General features: G+C 43.5%; 1 protein-coding gene and 1 non-coding gene across 2 annotated transcripts; both read right to left on the bottom strand.

Annotated features, from left to right (window-relative positions):
• Positions 1–3,099: 3,099 nt before the first annotated feature.
• On the bottom strand, positions 3,100–24,082 carry LOC133569113 (glycine--tRNA ligase-like). Its single transcript, XM_061921278.1, has 17 exons — positions 23,801–24,082; positions 23,500–23,601; positions 17,159–17,261; positions 16,915–17,056; positions 16,604–16,692; positions 16,453–16,529; positions 14,514–14,659; positions 14,292–14,441; positions 12,045–12,207; positions 11,813–11,977; positions 11,636–11,742; positions 9,799–9,945; positions 9,646–9,731; positions 6,750–6,859; positions 6,592–6,685; positions 6,325–6,515; positions 3,100–3,452 (listed from the first exon to the last, which is right to left on the bottom strand). Exons 1-17 carry the CDS (start codon positions 24,041–24,043, stop codon positions 3,327–3,329), a joined length of 2,241 nt encoding a protein of 746 aa, XP_061777262.1. The 5' UTR covers positions 24,044–24,082; the 3' UTR covers positions 3,100–3,326.
• LOC133569936 (small nucleolar RNA SNORA84) lies at positions 16,748–16,881 on the bottom strand. The gene has a single exon (XR_009809988.1). It is a non-coding gene; the product is annotated as a small nucleolar RNA SNORA84 (small nucleolar RNA).
• Positions 24,083–24,315: the final 233 nt, after the last annotated feature.

The following is a 24,315-nucleotide window of genomic DNA, read 5'->3' as shown; positions in this document are numbered from 1 at the left end:
AGGAGACCACTGCGGGGTTCTCAAAGGCCGAGATGGTTCATATGGTTATAACATGTCAGCAGGAGACAACTACCCGAGGTTCTCAGAGGCAACGATAGGTCATATGGTTCTAACATGTCAGCAAGAGACAACTACCCAAGGTTCTCAGAGGCCGAGATGGTTCATATGGTTCTAACATGTCAGCAGGAGACAACTACCCAAGCTCCTCAGAGGCCGAGATGGTTCATATGGTTCTAACATGTCAGCAGGAGACCACTACCGAGGTTCTCAGAGGCTGAGATGGTTCATATGGTTCTAACATGTCAGCAGGAGACCACTCCGGGATTCTCAAAGGCCGAGATGTGTTATATGGTTCTAACGCGTCAGCAAGAGACCACTCGCTGAGGTTCTCAAAGGCCGAGATGGTTGATATGGTTCTTCTAAGTCAGCAGGACACCACTCCCTGAGGTTCTCAGAGGCCGGGATGGTTCATATGGTTCTAACATGTCAGCAGGAGACCACTCTTTTAGGTTAAGAGGCTGAGATTGTTCGAACTATGCAGCAGGAGACCACTCTCCGAGGTTCTCAGAGGCCGAGATGGTTCATATGGTTCTAACATGTCAGCAGGAGACCACTCCCTGAGGTTCTCAAAGGCCGAGATGGTTCATATGGTTCTAACATGTCAGCAGGAGACCACTCCCTGAGGTTCTCAAAGGCCGAGATGGTTCATATGGTTCTAACATGTCAGCAGGAGACCACTCCCTGAGGTTCTCAGAGGCCGAGATGGTTCATATGGTTCTAACATGTCAGCAGGAGACAACTACCCGAGGTTCTCAGAGGCAACGATAGTTCATATGGTTCTAACATGTCAGCAAGAGACAACTACCCAAGGTTCTCAGAGGCCGAGATGGTTCATATGGTTCTAACATGTCAGCAGGAGACCACTACCGAGGTTCTCAGAGGCTGAGATGGTTCATATGGTTCTAACATGTCAGCAGGAGACAACTACCGATGTTCTCAGAGGCTGAGATGGTTCATATGGTTCTAACATGTCAGCAGGAGACAACTCCGGGATTCTCAAAGGCCGAGATGGGTTATATGGTTCTAACGCGTCAGCAAGAGACCACTCGCTGAGGTTCTCAAAGGCCGAGATGGTTGATATGGTTATACTAAGTCAGCAGGAGACCACTCCCTGAGGTTCTCAGAGGCCGGGATGGTTCATTTGGTTCTAACATGTCAGCAGGAGACCACTCTTTTAGGTTAAGAGGCTGAGATTGTTCGAACCATGCAGCAGGAGACCACTCTCCGAGGTTCTCAGAGGCCGAGATGGTTCATATGGTTCTAAAATGTCAGCAGGAGACCACTCCCTGAGGTTCTCAAAGGCCGAGATGGTTCATATGGTTCTACTAAGTCAGTCGGAGACCACTCCATGACGTTCTCAGAGGCCGAGATGGTTCATATGTTTCTAACATGTCAGCAGGAGACCACTCTTTTAGGTTGAGAGGCTGAGATGGTTCGAACCATGCAGCAGGAGACCACTCTCCGAGGTTCTCAGAGGCCGAGATGGTTCATATGGTTCTAACATGTCAGCAGGAGACCACTCCCTGAGGTTCTCAAAGGCCGAGATGGTTCATATAGTTCCACTACGTCAGTCGGAGACCACTCCATGACGTTCTCAGAGGCCGAGATGGTTCATATAGTTCCACTACGTCAGTCGGAGACCACTCCATGACGTTCTCAGAGGCCGAGATGGTTCATATGTTTCTAACATGTCAGCAGGAGACCACTCCATGAGGTTCTCAAAGGCCATGATGGTTCAGACATGTACATACTGCAAGTAAGTGGTATGTACATGTCTGCAGGAAGTGTGTCAAATACTCCAAGTAAGTACACACCAATATGACATCCAGATCTTTTCTTGACCTGATTGCTAACTGTCTCACTGTGTTCTCATCAAAAACCAACAGTTCATTGTAACCTAATTATGCAAGGAATTCAAATGGTTAATTCTTCTAATGTGCGCCAGGTCCTTCATGCCAAACTTTGACTCATCAGATGTGACTACAATTGTCTTTATTTAGTTTTCATGAATGGGATTATATTCAATTGAATAGACTGCAAAGACGTGGCTTGGCATTGTCTTGCTGAAATAAGCAGGGGCGTCCATGATGACGTTGTTCCAAAACCTGTATGTACCTTTCAGCATTAATGGTGCCTTCACAGATGTGTAAGTTACCCATGCCTTGGCCACTAATACACCCCCATACCATCACAGATGCTGGCTTTTCCACTTTGCACCTGTAAAAATCTGTATAGTTCTTTTCCTCTTTGTTTCGGAGGACAAGATATACACAGTTCCCTAAAACAATTTGAAATGTGGACTCGGCAGACCACTTTGCATCAGTCCATCTTAGATGAGCTCGGGGCCCAGAGAGGCTGGCGGCGTTTCTGGGTGTTGTTGATGAATGGCTTTGCATAGTAGAGTTTTACCTTGCACTTATAGATGTGGCGACCAACTGTAATTACCGACAGTGATTTTCTGACGTGTTCCTGGGCCCATGTGGTGATATCCTTTACACACCGATGTCGCTTTTAGATGCAGTACAGCCTGAGGGATCGAAGGTCCGTAATATCGCTTACGTGCAGTGATTTCTCCAGATTCTCTGAACCTTTTGATGATATTACGGAGCGTAGTTGGTGAAATCCCTAAATTCCTTGCAATAGCTGGTTGAGAAATGTGTTTTTTCAAACTGTTGGCCAATTGGCTCACGCATTTGTAGACAAAGTGGTGACCCTCGCCTCGTCCTTTTTTGTGAATGACTGAGCATTTCATGGAAGCTGCTTTTATACCCAATCACGGCACCCACCTGTTCCCAATTAGCCTGTTCGCCTGTGGGACGTTCCAAATAAGTGTTTGATGAGCATTCCTCAACTTTCTTCGTCTTTTTTGACACTTGTGCCAGCTTTTTTGAAACATGTTGCAGGCATCAAATTCCAAATATTTGTAAAAAATAAAGTTTTCTAGTGTACATGAGGTGTACAGTAGTGTATGTAGTCAGTGTTGCTTCCAGCTCAAAGGAGACATGAGGCTGTGCAAATGAGAGCATGTCACGAGTGGAGTGTGATGTCCAGAAAGTGCTGGATGTTTTTATTGAGTGTTAAATATGTCCGTCTGGAGTAGCAGAATGATGGCGATGTACAACACCTGCGTCCAGGTAGTCCCTTTCAAGCCGATGGTGGTCTTACAGTGCAGACATGATGCCAAGATGGTGGAGACACTGGCCAAATATTCTCCAAGGAAGGATTTGAATGCGACTCAAGTCTGGAAGTTTCCCCACCAGCGAGCTTCACTCTTCCGCCGTGTCCTTCTTGCTGGTCTCCTGTCCTTCAAAGATGGGGTACTTGCTCTCCACTTCCGCCCAGGTCAGCGCCCCGTTGGCCAGGTCTCGAACAATCCCGGGCAGCTCGCTCACCTGAGAGAGTTGTTCATGGTCAAAAGGTGACGACGGCACAAGTACTGTATTTTCCTGACCATAGGGCGCACCGGATTATAAGGCGCACTGCAGATTAATGGTCTGTTTTCGATCTTTTTTCTGGATTATAAAGCGAGTCTTTCTTTTTTTTTCTATATGTAAAAGACTTCCTTGTGGTCTACATAAAATGTAATCGTAGTTCTTTGGTCAAAATGTTGCATGGATGATGTTTTACAGCAGGGGTCATCAACGCAGTGCCCGTAAGTGCCAGATGAGTCGCCCGCTGGCCTGTTCTAAAAATACGTCAAAAAGCAGCACTTACCAGTGAGCTGCCTCTATTTTTTAAATTGTATTTATTTTACTAGCAAGCTGGTCTCGCTTTGCTCGACATTTTTAATTCTACGAGAGACAAAACTCAAATAGAATTTGGAAATCCAAGAAAATATTTTAAAGACTTGGTCTTCACTTGTTTGAATTCTTTTTTTTTATTATTTGAGTCTTATAACTTTCAGAAAGACAATTTTAGAGAAAAAATACAATCTTAAAAATGATCTTAGGATTTTTAAACACATATACCTTTTTACCTTTTAAATTCCATCCTTTTTTTTCCTAACAATTTAAATCAATGTTCAAGTAAATTTATTTTTTTATTGTAAAGAATAATAAATTTATTTTTATTTAATTCTTCATTTAAGCCTGTTTTTTCGACAACGAACATTTGTGAAATATTTCTTCAAACTTATTATGATTAACATTAAAAAAAATTTAGGCAAATCTAGAAAATGTTTAGAATCAAATTTAAATCTTATTTCAAAGTCTTTTGAATTACTTTGAAAATTTTTGTTCTGGAAAATCTAGAAGAAATAATGATTTTCTTTGCTGGAAATATAGCTTGGTCTGATTTTTTGTATATTCTATCAAAATGCAGATTGGATTTTAACCTATTCAAAACATGTCATCAAAATTGTAAAATTAATCTTAATCAGGAAATATTACTAATGATGTTCCATAAATTATTTTTTTTTTTTCAAAAAGATTCGAATTAGCTAGTTTTTCTCTTCTTTTTTTCGGTTGAATTTTGAATTTTAAAGAGTTGAAATTGAAGATAAACTATGTTTGAAAATGTAATTTTCATTTTTCTCCTGTTTTATCCTCTTTTAAATCGTTCAATGAAGTGTTTTTTTTTTCATCATTTATTCTCTACAAAAATCCTTCCGTAAAGGAAAAAAAATGTACAACAGAATGACAGACAAAAATACCCATTTTTTTTAATATATACCGGTAGATAGATTTATTTATTAAAGGTAAATTGAGCAAATTGGCTATTTCTGGCAATTTTTTAAGTGTGTATCAAACTGGTAGCCCTTCGCATTAATCAGAGCCCTAGAAGTAGCTCTTGCTTTCAAAAAGGTTGGTGACCCCTGTTGTACAGATCATCTTCCAAGCCGCTTTGACAGTCTGTTAGAAGAATCATGTATATATATATTATCACACAACTTTATACTTAGGGGCCGTTGGTATAGTTATTTGTATTTTTGTACCTTTGCACATCTCTTATCAGTGTTGTGTCCAGACTCGGCCTGCTGACTGCTAAGCCCGAACATCGGGAACCGGGACGCAGACAAAGCAGAGACGAGGTGATAGCACCAGCATCAACACATTTGCATTTTTGTATAATCATACATTGAGTCTTAACTGGAGTTGTCGAGATTACCCCTTTCCCTCAGTGACAGCTTCAGTGATGTAACAGGGACTTTCCAAATAAATAGACGAAGCCCACGGGCTGGACTTTCTGAACATAGTTTGGATTTGTAACTAGAGTACAGCCCAAAACCCGTGTCTCCTCATTGAGCCAAATTGAACTCTGTCTCTGTGTGATTCCTTGCTTCTCGTCTGTTCAATAGATGTCGTCAGTGTTTGAACCTGACACAGTCGCTTCCGGATGCGCCGTTTTGTGGGCGGTCTTATTTACGTGGCTCACCTTCGGCAGTGTCTTCTCCCAGTCATCTTTGTTGTAGCGATGTAGCGTGCAAGGACGGGAGTGGAAGAAAAGATGGAGCTAACTGTTTTAATGACATTCAGACTTTACTTCAATCAATAACGGGGCAACATTTCCTCATCCGGAAACACCGGAAATGAAAAAACTGTCCGATCGAATCTCTCTAATAACTAAAGTTCCTTGGGTGAATAATGTGAACTCACTACACCGGTATGTTTTAGCGCTTTCATGGCGAGTTTACTGACAGATATAAGTAAGAACTTTACACTACTTTACATTAGAAATGGCAACAGCGGAGGATGAATGTCCCATAAGAAGATAGAGAAAAAGAAGAAGCTTTGACTACGATGTCGCCACGGACTACAAAGGTAGACGCGTGCAATTTTTCAAGATTCATGCAGATCCCAAATACAGATCAGCAGGTACCAGAAGGTAAGAAAAGTTGCTTTTGCATAATATTGCGAAACAAAATGTTAGATAATTTGTCTTACCTTATACACACACCATAATAATACTATGTTGAAGCACAGTACAATCCATCGTACTAAAACATTTTGATAGATTTTTGAGCGCCTTGTGTAATGTTTCCTATTTTCAATGGAACATAAAAAATGTTGGTGTTTATTTCAGTCATATTGCCATCATATCGCAGTCTATAATTATCTCTTATGTTTGACTGCCATTTACTGGTCACACTTATTACACCATGTACCAAATAAAATAGCTTCGAGGTGGGTAAGCTCAACCAAACTCATTCCTTACATTAGTTTCACCGGGTTATAAGGCGCACTGTCCAGTTTTGAGGGGGAAAAAAAAGGATTTTAAGTGCGCCTTATGGTCTGGATAATACAGTAACTTGTCTTGAGAAGGTACCTCGGCTCGGATCTGCCTCATGGAGTCGCGGTCCCTCAGGGTGGCCGTGTGAGGCGTCTTGTTCACCGTGTCAAAGTCGATGGTGATGCCGAACGCCACGCCGATCTCGTCCGTCCTGGCGTAGCGCCGCCCGATGGACCCCGAGGAGTCGTCCACTTTGTGAGAGACGCCGTTTTTGGTCATGGCTTCAGCTGCCAAGACGAGGAAGGTTCTCATTAAAAACACGTCTCACCACCCCTGTAAAAATGTAGCACAACTGGGACTTACACAACTCCTTCACGAAAGGCACAAACTCCTGGTTTTGACTCAGCGGCAGGACGGAGCATTTGTACGGCGCGACAGTCGCAGGGAAGCTGAAGAACTGTCGGGGAGAAAAGATGTCGCTCGTCACGTCTTTGTCCTTTCAGTCCCCGCCGCGCACTCACCGTTCTTTGCTCGTCTCCGCCTCTGACGTGGAAGGTGTGCTCAAAGATGGTGTACATGATCCTGCCGATGCCGAAGGAGGGCTCGATGACGTTGGGGACCACTTCCTCCACTGAGGAGCACAAAGGAATGTTCTTCATGATGAGGTCAATGCTGGACAATTCAAACATTTTGGCTTCTGGCGATCATGAAAATGCTATCATCGAAATAAAACTTGAATAGGTCGAACATCGTGCATGCATGACGGTGAAACGGATGTGGAGCGAAAAGTAGACCACGTCTACTAGAAGTTTAGTAGGGTTGTCCCGATACCAATATTTTGATACTTTTCTTTCATTTTATTTAATTTTTATTGACATCTCTACGCTGCTGATCCGCCTCCGCTTGAGATGGTTTCCTGTGGACGGGACTCTCGCTGCTGTCTTGGATCCACTTTGAACTGAACTCTCGCGGCTGTGTTGGAGCCACTATGGATTGAACTTTCACAGTATCATGTTAGACCCGCTCGACATCCATTGCTTTCGGTCCCCTAGAGGGGGGGGGGGGGTTGCCCACATCTGAGGTCCTCTCCAAGGTTTCTCATAGTCAGCATTGTCACTGGCGTCCCACTGGATGTGAATTCTCCCTGCCCACTGGGTGTGAGTTTTCCTTGCCCTTTTGTGGGTTCTTCCGAGGATGTTGTAGTCGTAATGGTTTGTACAGTCCTTTGAGACATTTGTGATTTAGGGCTATATAAATAAACATTGATTGATTGATTGATTGATCCAGCATCAGACATTTCTATCCATTAAATCATATTCACATACATCATATACTGTAGCTGTTGTCTGCCCTAAATGTCAAAAGTATTATTTGTTTACATACCCATCATACCACCCTCCCCCCAAAATAAAAAAAAAACAACTGAAAAACTTTGATACTTTTCTAAATAAAATTGTGCGAAAAAAGGACCAAAACCAAAAGCTGAAGAACAGCCGGTTTTTCACTGTCAAGTGTTTTGCTTTTTTTCGCTGTGCTTATCCCACACTTGGAAGGATGTACCAATGCTGAATGTGGCTTCTGGATTTCACTCAAAAGACCAGACATTTGTTTAGTTTTTTTTCCTTTTATTTTCCTTTAGTTTGCAACAGTTTCTCCAAATGAAGAAACAGCTTATTTCGTCTTTTTAGCAGCTTTAAGGTGTCTTTAGCAGTTATAAGCTGCTGACCCATCATCTACATTTATTCAAGCTTTCAAATGAATGAATGGTGTGAATACCAATCAAAAATAATGGTGATTACTAGAGATATCCGATATTCTCCAACTCTTAATTCCTGATTCCGATATCAACCAATACTGATATATACAGACAGTCGTGGAATTAACACATTCCATAGCTTGGAATTTGGGACATGCTCTCCCTGAGAGAGCATGAGGAGGTTGAGTTGGGCGGGGTTGGAATACTGGGGGGTAGTGTATATTGTAGCGTCTCGGAAGAGTTAGTGCTGCAAGGGGGTCTAGGTATTTGTTCTGTTGTGTTTATGTTGTGTTACGGCAGGGGTGTCCAAACTTTTTCCACAGAGGGCCGCACACGGAAAAATTTAAGCATGCGGGGGGGGCGTTTTGATATTTTTCATTTTCAAACCATAACAAAATATATGGATTTTTTTTTTTAATCCTTAGGGCTCCTAGGGAGCATAGAGGGTCTCAGTCATTAAAGTGTTAAAAATAAGTCAAATTGTTATATTTTTTGTATTTTTTTATTTAATTCTTTCGGTAAATCTGTATATCAACTTGAGGTTGATATAAAGTAAAACAAATAAGGCTTTATGCCTTTTCTGTCGAAGACAACTTTGTTTTTTTTATAGTCAAACTGAAATATGTATTTAGATAGATAGATAGATAGATAGATCTTTATTGATTCCTTCAGGAGAGTTCCTTTATTTAGCAATTAAAGCCCTCGAAGATCAATAATGCAAGACACAATTGATTTTAATTATTTGATATTTTTGAGTAATCACAGTGAAAAGTTATATAAAATCCTACTAAATATATTTGAGATCCGAAAGGTTCCCCACTCATAAAGTGATGCATTTTTATTAGTTTTTTTAAATTACTTTTTACACTTAAATTTCAAGATCAACTTCCGATATATCTGTCGATTTTAAGTTTGAACTATTATTTTGTTTGTTTAATGCTCTTATTGACGTTTTTATATGGCAACCACACAACATATGCAATATTTTTTCCACATAAAACATTTTAAAGTGATAAATTTTAAGTAGTAATTCATAACAGATGTTTTTGTCCTTTTTTTTGAGCAATGGAAAAAAAAGAAAATAAAGACAAAAGGAAAAAACTGCCTGCTTGGCAGCTTTGTGTCAAAATGGCCACTTTTTCTCATTAGATTTCACCTCATTCCCCCTTTTTGAAATATTTTTTAAATTTTTGCAATACTATCAATTTTGCAATTATTGCAGAATGTGTGGCGGGCCGGTAAACGATTAGCTGCGGGCCGCAAATGTCCCCCGGGCCTCACTTTGGACACCCCTGTGTTACGGTGTGTTCGTCATTCTTGTTTGGTGTGGCTTCACAGTGTGGCGCATATTTGTGACAGTGTTGTTTATATGCCCACCCTCAGTGTGACCTGTATGGCTGTTGACCAAGTATGCTTTGCATTCACTTGGGTGTGAAAAGCCGTAGATATCATGTGACTGGGCCGGCACGCAAAGGCAGTGCCTTTAAGGTTTATTGACGCTCTGTACTTCTCCCTACGTCCATGTACCACTCCGTGCAGCGGCGTTTTGAAAAGTCATAAATTCAACTTTTTGAAACCAATCATTTTAAAGCATTTATCGCATCTCTAGTGATTATTATTTTTCCCGTCATCGTCCAACACTAACTGAGGCGCAAGCTCACCGTGCAACGTCTTCTGGAACCTCTTGACGCTGACCATGTCTTTCGTGAGCTTGAAGGTCTTCCCCTCTGTCTCGATGGTGAACTCTCTGGAGCGGAGGAGAGAAAGTGAGAGACCGAACAAGTCAGGACTTGACCTCGGTCCTGGGTCCTCACCCGGTCTGGTTGAGGAGCTGCTCGTGTTCTGTGACGAGGGACTCGTCACAGGCGGCCAAATACTCCATGGCGAACTTGGCATCCTTCTTGTACGCCTTCCCAATGGCTCCTTTGTTGGCCTCAAACTGGACCACGTTGACCACTTTGTGGGAACACATTAAGGACTGCAACTAAGCATTTAAGTCCCATCTTAAAACTCATTTCTATACTCTAGCCATTAAATAGACCCCCTCTTTAGACCAGTTGATCTGCCGTTTCTTTTCTTTTCTGCTCTGCCCCCCCTCTCCCGTGTGGAAGAGGGTGGCACAGGTCCGGTGGCCATGGATGAAGTCCTGGTTGTCCAGAGTCGGGACCCGGAGTGGACCGCTCGCCTGTGCATCGGTTGGGGACATCTTTGCGCTGCTTACCCGTTTCTGCTCGGGATGGTCTCCTGCTGGCCCCACTATGGACTGGACTCACACTATTATGTCAGATCCACAATGGACGGGACTCTCACACTATTATGTTAGATCCACTATGGACTGGACTCTCACACTATTATGTTAGATCCACTATGGACTGGACTCTCACACTATTATGTTAGATCCACTATGGACTGGACTCTCACACTATTATGTTAGATCCACTATGGACTGGACTCACTATTATGTTAGATGCACTATGGACTGGACTCTTACACTAGATCCACTATGGACTGGACTCTCACATTATTATGTTAGATCCACTATGGACTGGACTCACACTATTATGTTAGATCCACTATGGAATGGACTCACACAATATTATGTTAGATCCACTATGGACTGGACTCTCACACTATTATGTTAGATCTACTATAGACTGGACTCTCACATAATTATGTTAGATCCACTATGGACTAGACTCTCACACTATTATGTTAGATCCACTATGGACTGGACTCTCACTATTATGTTAGATCTACTATGGACTGGACTCTCACAATATTATGTTTGATCCACTATGGACTGGACTCTCACTATTACGTAAGATCCACTATGGACTGGACTCTCACATAATTATGTTAGATCGCCTAGGGACTGGACTCTCACAATATTATGTTAGATCCACTATAGACTGGACTCACATTATTATGTTAGATCCACTATGGACTGGACACTCACTATTATGTTAGATCTACTATGGACTGGACTCTCACAATATCATGTTAGATCTACTATGGACTGGACTCTCACAATATCATGTTAGATCTACTATGGACTGGACTCTCACAATATCATGTTAGATCCACTATGGACTGGACTCTCACATTATTATGTTAGATCCACTATGGACTGGACTCTCACTATTATGTTAGATCCGCTATGGACTGGACTCATACTATTATGTTAGATCCACAATGGACTGGACTCTCAGAATTATGTTAGATCCTCTATGCACTGGACTCTCACCATTATGTTAGATCTACTATGGACTGGTTTCTCACACAATTATGTTGGATCCACTATGGACTGGACTCTCACAATATTACGTTAGATCCACTATGGACTGGACTCCCACTATTACGTTAGATCCACTATGGACTGGACTCTCACAATATTACGTTAGATCCACTATGGACTGGACTCTCACAATATTATGTTAGATCCACTATGGACCGCACATCTGTGGTCCTCTCCAAGGTTTCTCATAGTCATTCACATTGACATCCCACTGGGTTGTGAGTTTTTCCTTGCCCTTATGTGGGATCTGAACCGAGGACGTCGTAGTGGCTTGTGCAGCCCTTTGAGACACTTGTGATTGAGGGCTATATAAATAAACATTGACTGCTGCCCACTTCACGTCTTCCAAGGATATGGGTTCTTTTAGCGGCTTCTCGGCGACCAGGGGCACCTTGGTGGCCCGGGCGTGGCACTTCAGGTCGTAGCAGGAGCGGTCGGCGCAGCCCACAATCTCGATCCAACCCTGAGAGGGACAACAAGAGCGTGAGGACACGCGGACGTCAAGACGGACCAGGCGAGGCGGGGACACGCACGTAGGAAGTTTTGGTTTCAGCGTCCCAGCAGTCGCAGGCGTAGTGAGCCATCTCGTTGTCCATGTGCTGGCGGAAACGCAGCTTGTCTTTGGCGACGCCCACTTTGGTGAGATAAAGGTGGATCCTCCCGATGAAGTAACCCAGGACGGAGTTGTTGATCACGCCCTGGACAAAGAGGTATTAGTGCAGTCGTGTCACCTGGTGGGCAGGTAGGTGAATGACAGCCTGCTACCTGATCCACGGCATCTCCCAGCCTCATGACATGTGCAGACTGGCCGCTGGTCTGGGCTTTGGAGGAGTACAGGAGGATCTGCAGGTCGGCCACGTCGGAGAACTTGGGATGGACTTTCTCGTTGGGGTCCACAAAGTGCTCGATCTCCGCCATGGTGAACTCTCTGTGGAGGGGACACTTTAGTTCCTGACCACCTGAAGCAGGGATGTCACAATTGTTTTGATTCAAGGCCACTTCGCAAATTAGGCTACCACTTTAAATGATGTGACGGACCACATTAAATAACACTAAGGGCCCCATTGAATGACTTGACAGACCACATTAAATAACACTAAGGGCCCCATTGAATGACTTGACAGACCACATTAAATAACACTAAGGGCCCCATTGAATGACTTGACAGACCACATTAAATAACACTAAGGGCCCCATTGAATGACTTGACAGACCACATTAAATGACGTGACGGACTGCTTTAAATAACGTGACAGACCATGTTAGAGAACGTGACGAGCCACAATGAATGACATAAAAGACCACGATAAATTTCATGCCGGGCCACAATAAATGACGTGACGGACCACATTAAATAACACTAAGTGCCCCATTGAATGACTTGACAGACCACATTAAATGACGTGACAGACTGCTTTAAATAACGTGACAGACCATGTTAGAGAACTTGACGAGCCACAATGAATGACATAAAAGACCACGATAAATTACATGCCGGGCCACAATAAATGACGTGACGGACCACATTAAATTACACTAAGGGCCCCATTGAATGACTTGACAGACCACATTAAATGACACTAAGGGCCCCATTGAATGACTTGACAGACCACATTAAATAACACTAAGGGCCCCATTGAATGACTTGACAGACCACATTAAATAACACTAAGGGCCCCATTGAATGACTTGACAGACCACATTAAATAACACTAAGTGCCCCATTGAATGACTTGACAGACCACATTAAATGACGTGACGGACTGCTTTAAATAACGTGACAGACCATGTTAGAGAACGTGACGAGCCACAATGAATGACATAAAAGACCACGATAAATTTCATGCCGGGCCACAATAAATGACGTGACGGACCACATTAAATAACACTAAGTGCCCCATTGAATGACTTGACAGACCACATTAAATGACGTGACAGACTGCTTTAAATAACGTGACAGACCATGTTAGAGAACTTGACGAGCCACAATGAATGACATAAAAGACCACGATAAATTACATGCCGGGCCACAATAAATGACGTGACGGACCACATTAAATTACACTAAGGGCCCCATTGAATGACTTGACAGACCACTTTAAATGACACTAAGGGCCCCATTGAATGACTTGACAGACCACATTAAATAACACTAAGGGCCCCATTGAATGACTTGACAGACCACATTAAATGACGTGACGGACTGCTTTAAATAACGTGACAGACCATGTTAGAGAACTTGACGAGCCACAATGAATGACATAAAAGACCACGATAAATTACATGCCGGGCCACTATAAATGACGTGACGGACCACTTTAAATTACACTAAGGGCCCTATTGAATGACTTGACAGACCACATTAAATGACGTGGCAGACCATGCTAGATGACGTGACGGGCCACATTTAATAACATGACACATCGAATGACGTGGCGGGCCACATTAAATGAAGTGACAGACCACATTAAATGACGTGACAGACCATGCTAGATGACGTGACGGGCCACATTTAATAACATGACACATCGAATGACGAGGCGGGCCACGTTAAAAGACATGACACATTAAATGACATGATGGAGCCCTTTAAATAAGTGGCGGACCACATTGAATGATGTGACAGGCCACTTTAAAAGACGTGAAAGACCACATTGAATGACGGGACGGACTACTTTAAATGGCATGGTGGCCTTGAGTTAAACACATGTGCCTTAAAGCAGTGGTCCTCAACCACCGGGCTGTGGCCCGATTGGTACCGGGCCGCAAAATAATTTTTTATTCATTTTTTTTAATTAAATGAACATAAAAAACACAATATACACTTACGATTAGTGCACCAACCACAAAAACCTCCCTTTTTCATGACAAAAAAAAAAAAAAGGATTCCCATCTCCCCAACACCCGCATTGCCGCCCCCCGGGCCGCGGGACAAATTATTAAGCGTTGACCGGTCCGCGGATACAAAAAGGTTGGGGACCACTGCCTTAAAGGACTTCTTCCCGCATTCACCTCACGCGGATGAGTCCAGAACGAGGCGAGATCTCGTTCCTGAAGGAGTTTCCTATCTGAGCAGCAGCGAAGGGGAGTTTTCCCTGGTTGAACTCCAGCAGGCGCTTGAAGTTGAGGAAGATTCCCTGAGCGGTTTCAGGCCTCAGATATCTGGACGTGAACACGGGAATTAAAGCGGCACTCAAAAACACTCGGTGGGCTTTTTTGTCGCCGGCCGTTTACCCTGGCATGTTCCCTCCCGGCCCGATGGAGGTCTGGAACATGAGGTTGAAGGAGATGGGAGGCGTCAGGTCATTTCCCGTGACGGGCGACTTGACCAGGTACTTGACAAAGAGGTCGGTCAGCTCCTGCTGGGTGTAGTTGTCCATCTGCCAGGAGAAGGAGGGCAAAAGGTTAACCCGGGGGGGGGGGGGGTCAGCAACCCGCGGCTCTTTAGCGCCAACCTAGCGGCTCCCTGGACCTCTTTCAGAGATGTGTAAAAATAGAAAAAGATGAAAAAAAATATATATTTTCTGTAAGAGACAAAAACCTAATGGCTAAAAACCCATTGTTTATGTTATACATGCTTCACTGATTATTTGGCAAGCATCGTTTTGTCCTACTAATTCAAACGATCCTTGAACTCATCGTAGTGTGTTTACATGTTAAAGTTAAATTACCTATGACTGTCACACAGTAGTAAAATTTGACCCATCAAACTTAATCACCCCCTGGGAGGTTAGGGGAGCAGTGAGCAGCAGCGGTGGCCGCGCCCGGGAATCATTTTTGGTGATTTAACCCCCAATTCCAACCCTTGATGCTGGGTGCCAAGCGAGGAGGTAATGGGTCCCATTTTTATAGTCTTTGGGATGACAACTTTCTCTGATGCTGCCACAGAAAGACATGTTTTATGCCACTCCTTCTGTGTCTTGTTTTGTCCACCAAATGTGTTATGCTGTGCGTGAATGCACAAAGGTAAGCTTTGTTGATGTTTTTGACTTGTTGTGGAGTGCTAATCAGGCACATTAGGTCAGTGCATGACAGCAACAAATTAATCACCCCCTGGGAGGTGAGGGGAGCAGTGAGCAACAGCGGTGGCCGCGCCCGGGAATCTTTTTTGGTGATTTAACCCCCAATTACAACCCTTGATGCTACATTAATCATTAGTAATGTAGCAGCCAAGTTTTGAATGGCAGGGTCCCTGCTATCACACGTTGATAAAAATATAACATTTACATAATAAACATCAACTACAGGCTTCCCAAATAATGCAATAAATTAAGCATGATGAGTTGAGCACGTCAGCATGTGGCCCCACTTTTAACTCTTTTTTTCAAACGCTTATTGCAAACACTCTTACAGTAAGTCATTAATTTGACTTTGTCATTATTTTGTCTTAGAAAGTCAATATTTACTAAGTCAAAATAATGATACATTAAATTACTATTATCAATATTTTGTCTCGGTGTGTCAATATTTACGAAGTCAAAATAATGACATACTTAGAATCTCTGTTTTGTTTTTACTTTAGGGAAAAAAATAGAGATATATATCGTATATTGCCATTCAGCACACGGAGCGGGAGTGGAAAACACAACCAAAAATTGTAGGCTTCTTCACGCGACGAAGGCGGCCTACTTCAAAGTCTGTAGTCCAGGCAGTTACACTGTTCCTTAAACACACCCAGCATCTTCCCTGTCCTGGCCGCCTGTCCCCATTCCCCCTGGGGAGACCCCACCTTAACGAACAAATATCTGTATGTAATATTGGCTGCATTTCTCATAGTTGCTTGTGTGCCATGTTGTTCCAGACCACAGCAAACGTTACCCAGCTTGCAAAGAATGTAATAAATCCATCAGAAGAAGTTTCCTTTAACTTGGACACACATCCAATACATTGGCGATTATAAGCCAGTAATTTCTAAGAGTTATCTCATCCTGTGAGAAACCACAGTTATTATATTGTTTTCCAATGTTGTAAAGATGTGTAGAATAAAAACATTTGCCTCAGCCTTTGATAGTAGGCGAATATAGACACTTACATCATGTGTTGCCTTCATTATAACACTTATATAAGGCTTTTAACTTTTTGCAGCTTTTTAGGGGATATTTTTGGTCCAATATGCCTCTTTCAACATTTCGGGTCGCCGACCCCTGGGTTAACCCTTTAATGGCTGCAGTACCTGCGTGATGACGTCCTCCATCTCGGCCTTCTTCTCCGCGCCGCACTTCTTATCCGACATCAGCTTCTGCAGATGTGCTGCAGGAGGAACCGACACATTTGTCTCCTCTTCTCATCCACAACTCTTCTCACGTCTGCCGCAATGACCTTACCTTTGAGCAGATGGTCGGCCCTGAAGCACTCGCCGTTCTTTACGTCTTTCACCATGTAGTCGGCAAACTTGTCCACGTGACCCGATGTCCTGCAGACAAGTAAAGACACGTCTCGATGGGGCCTTTACGCCACATGACCACTCTTGATGTATCTGCAACCGGGCTATGGAAGACTGCAAGAGCGGCAGCGTCCATGCATCAAATCGCAGAGTCAATGTGCGCCCGTCATTCAAAACCCACACGTCAGCACTTTGAGCTGACTGCAGGAACCACCGGGCCCTCGGAAGACAAAACGTGGACGTTTGGCTCACTTGAGGACCGGCTCCGGGGTCAGCATGGTGCAGTCGATCTCCAGGATCTGCTCCTCCTGGATGAAGTGCTGCCTCCAGGCTTGCAGGATGTTGTTCTTCAGGGCGCAGCCCACGGGGCCGAAGTCGTACAGGCCGCTCACCCCTGAGGAGCATGACTGCATGGTAACAGAGCGCTTGAAAAGCAACGTGCGCGCTGGTCAATGAGCTCGGCCAAACCCCGCTCATCGGCACACTTCCACCTTACCGCCGTAGATGGCAAAGGCCTGGTCGTAAAAGAAACGTCTCTTGAGGGTGTCTTCCATCTTGGTTCTGTCGACAATGTCGTCTTTGGGTTGCAAGGACAGCTCCTGCAAAAGCAAGTTTGTCTTAACTAGGGTCGTACGGTATACCAGTACTGGTATAGTATCGCGGTACTAATGAATCAAAAACGGTACTATACTCAAAATATACGGTTTAAAAAGCACGCAGTCACGTCATGACATTGCTGGTTTTGCGAGCAGAGGAGCATGTTTGGCAGCGCACACACACAGAGTACTTACAACCAGACAGTGTGCAGACAGAAAAGGGAGAATGCACGTAATTAGGACAAAAAACTAAAGATAAAGATGAAGTCATAACAATGAAACGCCCTCAGGAAGCAGTGCATTAAAACATGAACGTCCATTCGCAGTCGGCAGTGTTTTAGCTACTTCTAAATCACTAATCCTTGCCTTACAAGTATCATTATCACTGCAGGACGAGGAATAGCTAAACATGCTTCACTACACACCGTAGGATACAATAGCTGACCACTAACAGCAAGCTAGCACCCCTGAATGTAAACAAATGCCAGAGGTGGATCTACACCTAACATCCACCGTAATGATACCAAGTTTGATTGATTGATTGATACTTTTATTAGTAGATTGCACAGTTCAGTACATATTCCGTACAATTGACCACTAAATGGTAACACCCGAATAAGTTTTTCAACTTGTTTTAAGTCGGGGTCCACGTTAATCAATTCATGGTACAAATATATACTATCAACATAATACAGTCATTACACAAGTAATCATCATAGTATGTACATTGAATTATTTACAATAAGTACAATAGCGCATCTAGTCGATACGACTATGATTACATCGATGTATTTTTCAATCGTCAAACACTTTCCCCTTTTTTACAAATTCATATTATGTTTCTAAACTCAGGAAATAGTGCCCTCGAAACATGAGAATGTATGATCCTGTAACTACTTGGTATCGGATCGATACCGACATTTGTGGTATCATCCAAAACTAATGTAAAGTAGCAAAGAAGAGAAGAATAAGTAATTATTAAATTTTAACAGAAGTTTAGATAGAATATGTTGAAACACAAAATAAGCAGAATAAATCGGGAATCGGCCCTAAAAAAACAAACGACGATCTGAAGTCTAGTGTTTTTCAACCACTGTACCGCGGCATATTGTCTGGTGTGCCGTGGAAAACTATGCAACGTCACCTAATTGGTCCCCAAAAATATTTTTTGCTAATAACGTGCCGTTGCTTATTATCTGTGCCGAGTAAAACTCGGCAGGGTAACCGCGTAATACTCCATGTCAGTAGGTGGCAGCAGGTAGTTAATTGCTTTGTAAAAGTCGGAATGTGTCGGGTGAGATGAGGACATTTTTTTTGTGATCCCAATATGCACACCACATAGGTATGTAATGCTTAAACCAAAAATGAATGAAAGGGAAAGGAAAAGGCAATTGCTATTCAAAACGAAACTGAACTGGCTACAAAGTAAACGAAAACAGAATGCTGGACGACAGCAAAAACTTACGGCGCCCACAAAGTACACCCGTACATGACATGACAATCAACAATGTCCATACAAAGAAGGATAGCAACAACGTAAATAGCTTTGCTCGCTACCACAAAGCAGGTGCGCGGAAAAGCGCTCAAAGGAAGACATGAAACTGCTACAGGAGAACACCAACAAAACAGGAAGGGCCACCAAAATAACAGCGCAAGACATCTCCGGGTTGGGAGGAGATCTTGCCCCAAGTGGAGGAGTTCAAGTACCTCGGAGTCTTGTTCAGTGGTGAAGGAAGAGTGGATGGTGAGATCGACAGGCGGATCGGTGCGGCGTCTTCAGTAATGCGGACGCTGTATCGATCCGTTGTGGTGAAGAAGGAGCTGAGCCGGAAGGCAAAGCTCTCAATTTACCAGTCAATCTACGTTTCCATCCTCAACTATGGTCATGAGCTTTGGGGTTATGACCGAAAGGACAAGATCACGGGTACAAGCGGCCCAAATGAGTTTGGGGCTCTCCCTTAGAGATAGGGTGAGAAGTTCTGCCATCCGGGAGGAACTCAAAGTAAAGCTGCTGCTCCTCCACATGGAGAGGAGCCAGATGAGGTGGTTCGGGCATCTGGTCAGGATTAAAGATGTCTGATAATATCGGCCGATAAATGCTTTAAAATGTAATATTGGAAATTATCGGCATCAAAAAGTAAAATGTATGACTTTTTAAAAGGCCACTGTGAACACAGACGTAGGGAGAAGTACAGAGCGCCAATAAACCTTAAAGGCACTGCCTTTGCATGCCGGCCCAGTCACATGATATCTACGCCTTTTCACACACACACAAGTGAATGCAAGGCATAATTGGCCAACAGCCATACAGGTCACACTGAGGGTGGCCAAATAAACAACTTTAACACTGTTACAAATATGCACCACACCAAACAAGAATGACAAACACATTTCGGCATAACATCCGCACCGTAACAACAAAAACACGACAGAACAAATACCCAGAACCCCTTGCAGCACTAACTCTTCTGGGACGCTACAATATATACCCCCTTGCTACCCCCCCAACCTCCTCATGCATGTCCTAAATTCCAAGCTTCTGTTTTGAGGTATGTTAAAAAAAAAAAATACACTTTGTGACTTCAGTAATAAATATGGCAGTGCCATGTTGGCATTTTTTCCATAACTTGAGTCAATTTATTTTGGAAAACCTTGTTACATTGTTTCATGCATCCAGCAGGGCATCACAACAAAATTTGGCATAATAATGTGTTCATTCCACGACTGTATATATCGGGGGTCGGCAACCCGCGGCTCTTTAGCGCCGCCTTAGTGGCTCTCTGGAGCTTTTTCAAAAATGTATTAAAAATGGAAAATAATTAAGGAAGAAAACCCCAACATTTTTGGTTTAAATATGGTTTCTGCAGGAGGACAAACGTGACACAAACCTCTCTAATTGTTATAAAGCACACTGTTTACATTAAACATGCTTCACGGATTCGATTATTTGGCGAGCGCCGTTTTGTCCTACTAATTTTGGCGGTCCTTGAACTCACCGTGATTTGTTTACATGTACAACTTTCTCCGACTTTCTAGGACGTGTTTATGCCACTTTTTTTTCCGTCTCATTTTGTCCACCAAACTTTTAACGTTGTGCATGAATGCACAAAGGTGAGTTTTGTTGATGTTATTGACTTGTCTGGAGTGCTAATCAGACATATTTGGTCCCTGCGTGACTGCAAGCTAATTGATGCTAACATGCTATTTAGGCTAGCTATATGTACATATTGCATCATTATGCCTCATTTTTAGCTATATTTGAGCTTATTTAGTTTCCTTTAAAACCTCTTAATTCAATTTATATCTCATGACACTATCTATATGTAGTATGGCTTTTACTTTTTTGGGGCTCCAGACAGATTTGTTTTAGGTATTTTTGGTCCAATATGGCTCTTTCAACATTTTGGGTTGCTGACCCCTGGTATATATCATATCGGTTGATATCGGAATCGGTAATTAAGAGTTGGACAATATCAGAATATCTGCAAAAAAGCCATTATCGGACATCTCTGGTCAGGATGCCACCCGAACACCTCCCTAGGGAGGTGTTTCGGGCACGTCCGACCAGTTGGAGGCCACGGGGAAGTCCCAGGACACGTTGGGAGGACTATGTCTCCCGGCTGGCCAGGGATTGTTTAAGTCCAATACGAATCAGAGTAATACTGTCTGAGAACTTTGCAAGGTCGCAGTCCCGACCAAGTCTTGGAACACGACAAACTTATTTTACCACCTGAGCCGCTCTCACTCGCTGGAGTACAGCAGCAAACAGCCACAACATCAGCCGGTACAAGTGGAACAGCACCGAAGCGGCAACAACAGACCACCATCGAAAGGCACTCGGCAGCAGTGCCATACGACAAAAATTCAAAACATTATAAAGAAATAAGGGATGCAGTGGTAATATCAATTAGCAGAGGACATGCTACCGCTCAGCATAGTTGAGAAGTCTGGGTACTCTTCAGCATCTACATGCTGCCGCTGGGTGACATCATACGCAAATACGGTATTAGCTTTCACTGCTATGCTGATGACACCCAACTCTACATGCCCCTAAAGCTGACCAACACGCCGGACTGTAGTCAGCTGGAAGCGTGTCTAAATGAACTTAAACAATGGATGTCCGCCAAGTTTTTGCAACTTAACGCCAAAAAAACGGAAATGCTGCTAGACACCGACCTCTATTTAATAATACAACTTTAACATTTGACAACCAAATAATAAAACAAGGTGACTCGGTAAAAAATCAGGGTGTTATATTCGACCCAACTCTCTCCTTTGACTCACACATTAAAAGCGTTACTAAAACGGCCTTCTTTCATCTCCGTAATATCGCTAAAATTCGCTCCATTCTGTCCACTAAAGACGCCGAGATCATTATCCATGCGTTTGTTACGTCTCGTCTCGATTACTGTAACGTATTATTTTCGGGTCTCCCCATGTCTAGCATTAAAAGATTACAGTTGGTACAAAATGCGGCCGCTAGACTTTTGACAAGAACAAAAAAGTTTGATCATATTACGCCTGTACTGTATATACTTATATACATATATACCTATATATACACCTATACTGTATATACTTATATACATATATACCTATATATACACCTATACTGTATATACTTATATACATATATACCTATATATACACCTATACTGGCTCACCTGCACTGGCTTCCTGTGCACTTAAGATGTGACTTTAAGGTTTTACTACTTACGTATAAAATACTACACGGTCTAGCTCCATCCTATCTTGCCGATTGTATTGTACCATATGTCCCGGCAAGAAATCTGCGTTCAAAAGACTCCGGCTTATTAGTGATTCCTAGAGCCCAAAAAAAGTCTGCGGGCTATAGAGCGTTTTCCGTTCGGGCTCCAGTACTCTGGAATGCCCTCCCGGTAACAGTTCGAGATGCTACCTCAGTAGAAGCATTTAAGTCTCACCTTAAAACTCATCTGTATACTCTAGCCTTTAAATAGACCTCCTTTTTAGACCAGTTGATCTGCCGCTTCTTTTCTTTTTTCTCCTATGTCCCCCCCCTCCCTTGTGGAGGGGATCCGGTCCGATGACCATGGATGAAGTACTGGCTGTCCAGAGTCGAGACCCAGGATGGACCGCTCGCCTGTGTATCGGTTGGGGACATCTCTACGCTGCTGATCCGCCTCCGCTTGAGATGGTTCCCTGTGGACGGGACTCTCGCTGCTGTCTTGGATCCGCTTTGAACTGAACTCTCACGGCTCTGCTGGAGCCACTATGGATTGAACTTTCACAGTATCATGTTAGACCCGCTCGACATCCATTGCTTTCGGTCCCCTAGAGGGGGGGGGGTTGCCCACATCTGAGGTCCTCTCCAAGGTTTCTCATAGTCAGCATTGTCACTGGCGTCCCACTGGATGTGAATTCTCCCTGCCCACTGGGTGTGAGTTTTCCTTGCCCTTTTGTGGGTTCTTCCGAGGATGTTGTAGTCGTAATGATTTGTGCAGTCCTTTGAGACATTTGTGATTTGGGGCTATATAAATAAACATTGATTGATTGATTGATTTAATGTCAATATTTGCACATCGACCAGTATTTTCATTTATTTGACTGTTTTTCTTAATGCTGACCTCGTTCTAAAGGTTAAAGGTTATATTTCAATCAATCAATCAATGTTTACTTATATAGCCCTAAATCACTAGTGTCTCAAAGGGCTGCACAAACCACTACGACATCCTCGGTAGGCCCACATAAGGGCAAGGAAAACTCACACCCAGTGGGACGTCGGTGACAATGATGACTATGAGAAACCTTGGAGAGGACCTCAGCTGTGGGCAACCCCCCCAGGGGACCGAAAGCAATGGATGTCTAGCGGGTCTAACATGATACTGTGAAAGTTCAATCCATCCATCCATCCATTTTCTACCGCTTATTCCCTTGTGGGGTCGCGGGGGGCGCTGGCGCCTATCTCAGCTACAATCGGGCGGAAGGCGGGGTACACCCTGGACAAGTCGCCACCTCATCGCAGGGCCAACACAGATAGACAGACAACATTCACACACTAGGGCCAATTTAGTGTTGCCAATCAACCTATCAATCCATTATTTAAAATAAAAGTATTTAAATTCAGCCTTTTTTCCTCCTGGTCTTTATTTAGAATTGTGTTTTGTTTTGTTTTATCGATAATTATCGATATCGACTGATATGAAACACTTATATCGTGATATATTTTTGGGTCATATCGCCCAGCTTTATGTCATCCTACCTTGGCCTCCAAGTTTCTCTTCCTGGCTTTCAGCTCCGCAACAGCTTTGGCGACGTCCACATCTGGGAGTCCGTCCTGCTTCATTCGGCGCACCACATCTCCCTAAAACACGGCGGGAAAAAAAAAATCAAACCCTGCTTAGATTTTGACTTTGGACAAGGAAGCTGGAAGAAACGGAGTGGAAGGAAACGTGGCAAAGCTAGTGTTAGCATGTAGCTAGCTTCACTTTATTCATTAATTGCAGCCCTTTAACTGTGAAATGAACAATTAAAACATTTGTCGAGCAAAATGAATGTGAGACCTGCTCCTTGACTGCGAGCCTGAAGGGGGCGAGGATCTCCTCCATCTTGGCGTCCATGACGGCTTGTCCTTCTGGGCTCCTATTCTTCTCTTTAGCGGGGCGGGCTGACGTGGCAAAGGGCCGCTGCCGGAGCTGGTGGCGGGGCGACGACCGAGCAGACCGGGGCGGGGGCAGCGAGCGGAGGGCGGGCCGGAGAGCGCTGGTCCTGGGGAGAGTCGACGCTGCGCCGCGGAGAAGAAGCATGGAGGAGCGGGATGATGCAATCGCGCCATGGAAGTAAACGCCCTTCTTGCTCTGCGCCAGCACTTTCGTCTCGTCGACAAGTCGCCTCACATCCCGCACTTTCGACACAAGCTTAATAATGTTGGATATACAGGTGCTGGTCATATTATTAGAATATCATGAAAAAGTTGATTTATTTCATTAATTCAATTTACAATCTACAAGTCAAACTTGTAGATTGTATACATTCATTCCAAACAGACTGATACATTTCAAGTGTTTTTTGCCAAAAA

This window comes from Nerophis ophidion, linkage group LG15, assembly GCF_033978795.1.
Source record: "Nerophis ophidion isolate RoL-2023_Sa linkage group LG15, RoL_Noph_v1.0, whole genome shotgun sequence".
In the NCBI taxonomy this organism is placed as follows: Eukaryota; Metazoa; Chordata; class Actinopteri; order Syngnathiformes; family Syngnathidae; genus Nerophis; species Nerophis ophidion.
The sequence above is the reverse complement of the archived record's forward strand: the minus strand, read 5'-3'. Positions and strand labels throughout refer to the sequence as shown.

Coding starts and splice junctions, on each gene's coding strand:
- LOC133569113 (XM_061921278.1), bottom strand. CDS start 24,043: ATGCTTCTTCTCCGCGGCGCAGCGTCGACTCTCCCCAGGACCAGCGCT. Junction 11,978..12,044: donor TGGGAGATGCCGTGGATCAG/GTAGCAGGCTGT, acceptor CTCTTTGTCCAG/GGCGTGATCAACAACTCCGT. Junction 6,860..9,645: donor GTTCCAGAAGACGTTGCACG/GTGAGCTTGCGC, acceptor TGTGCTCCTCAG/TGGAGGAAGTGGTCCCCAAC.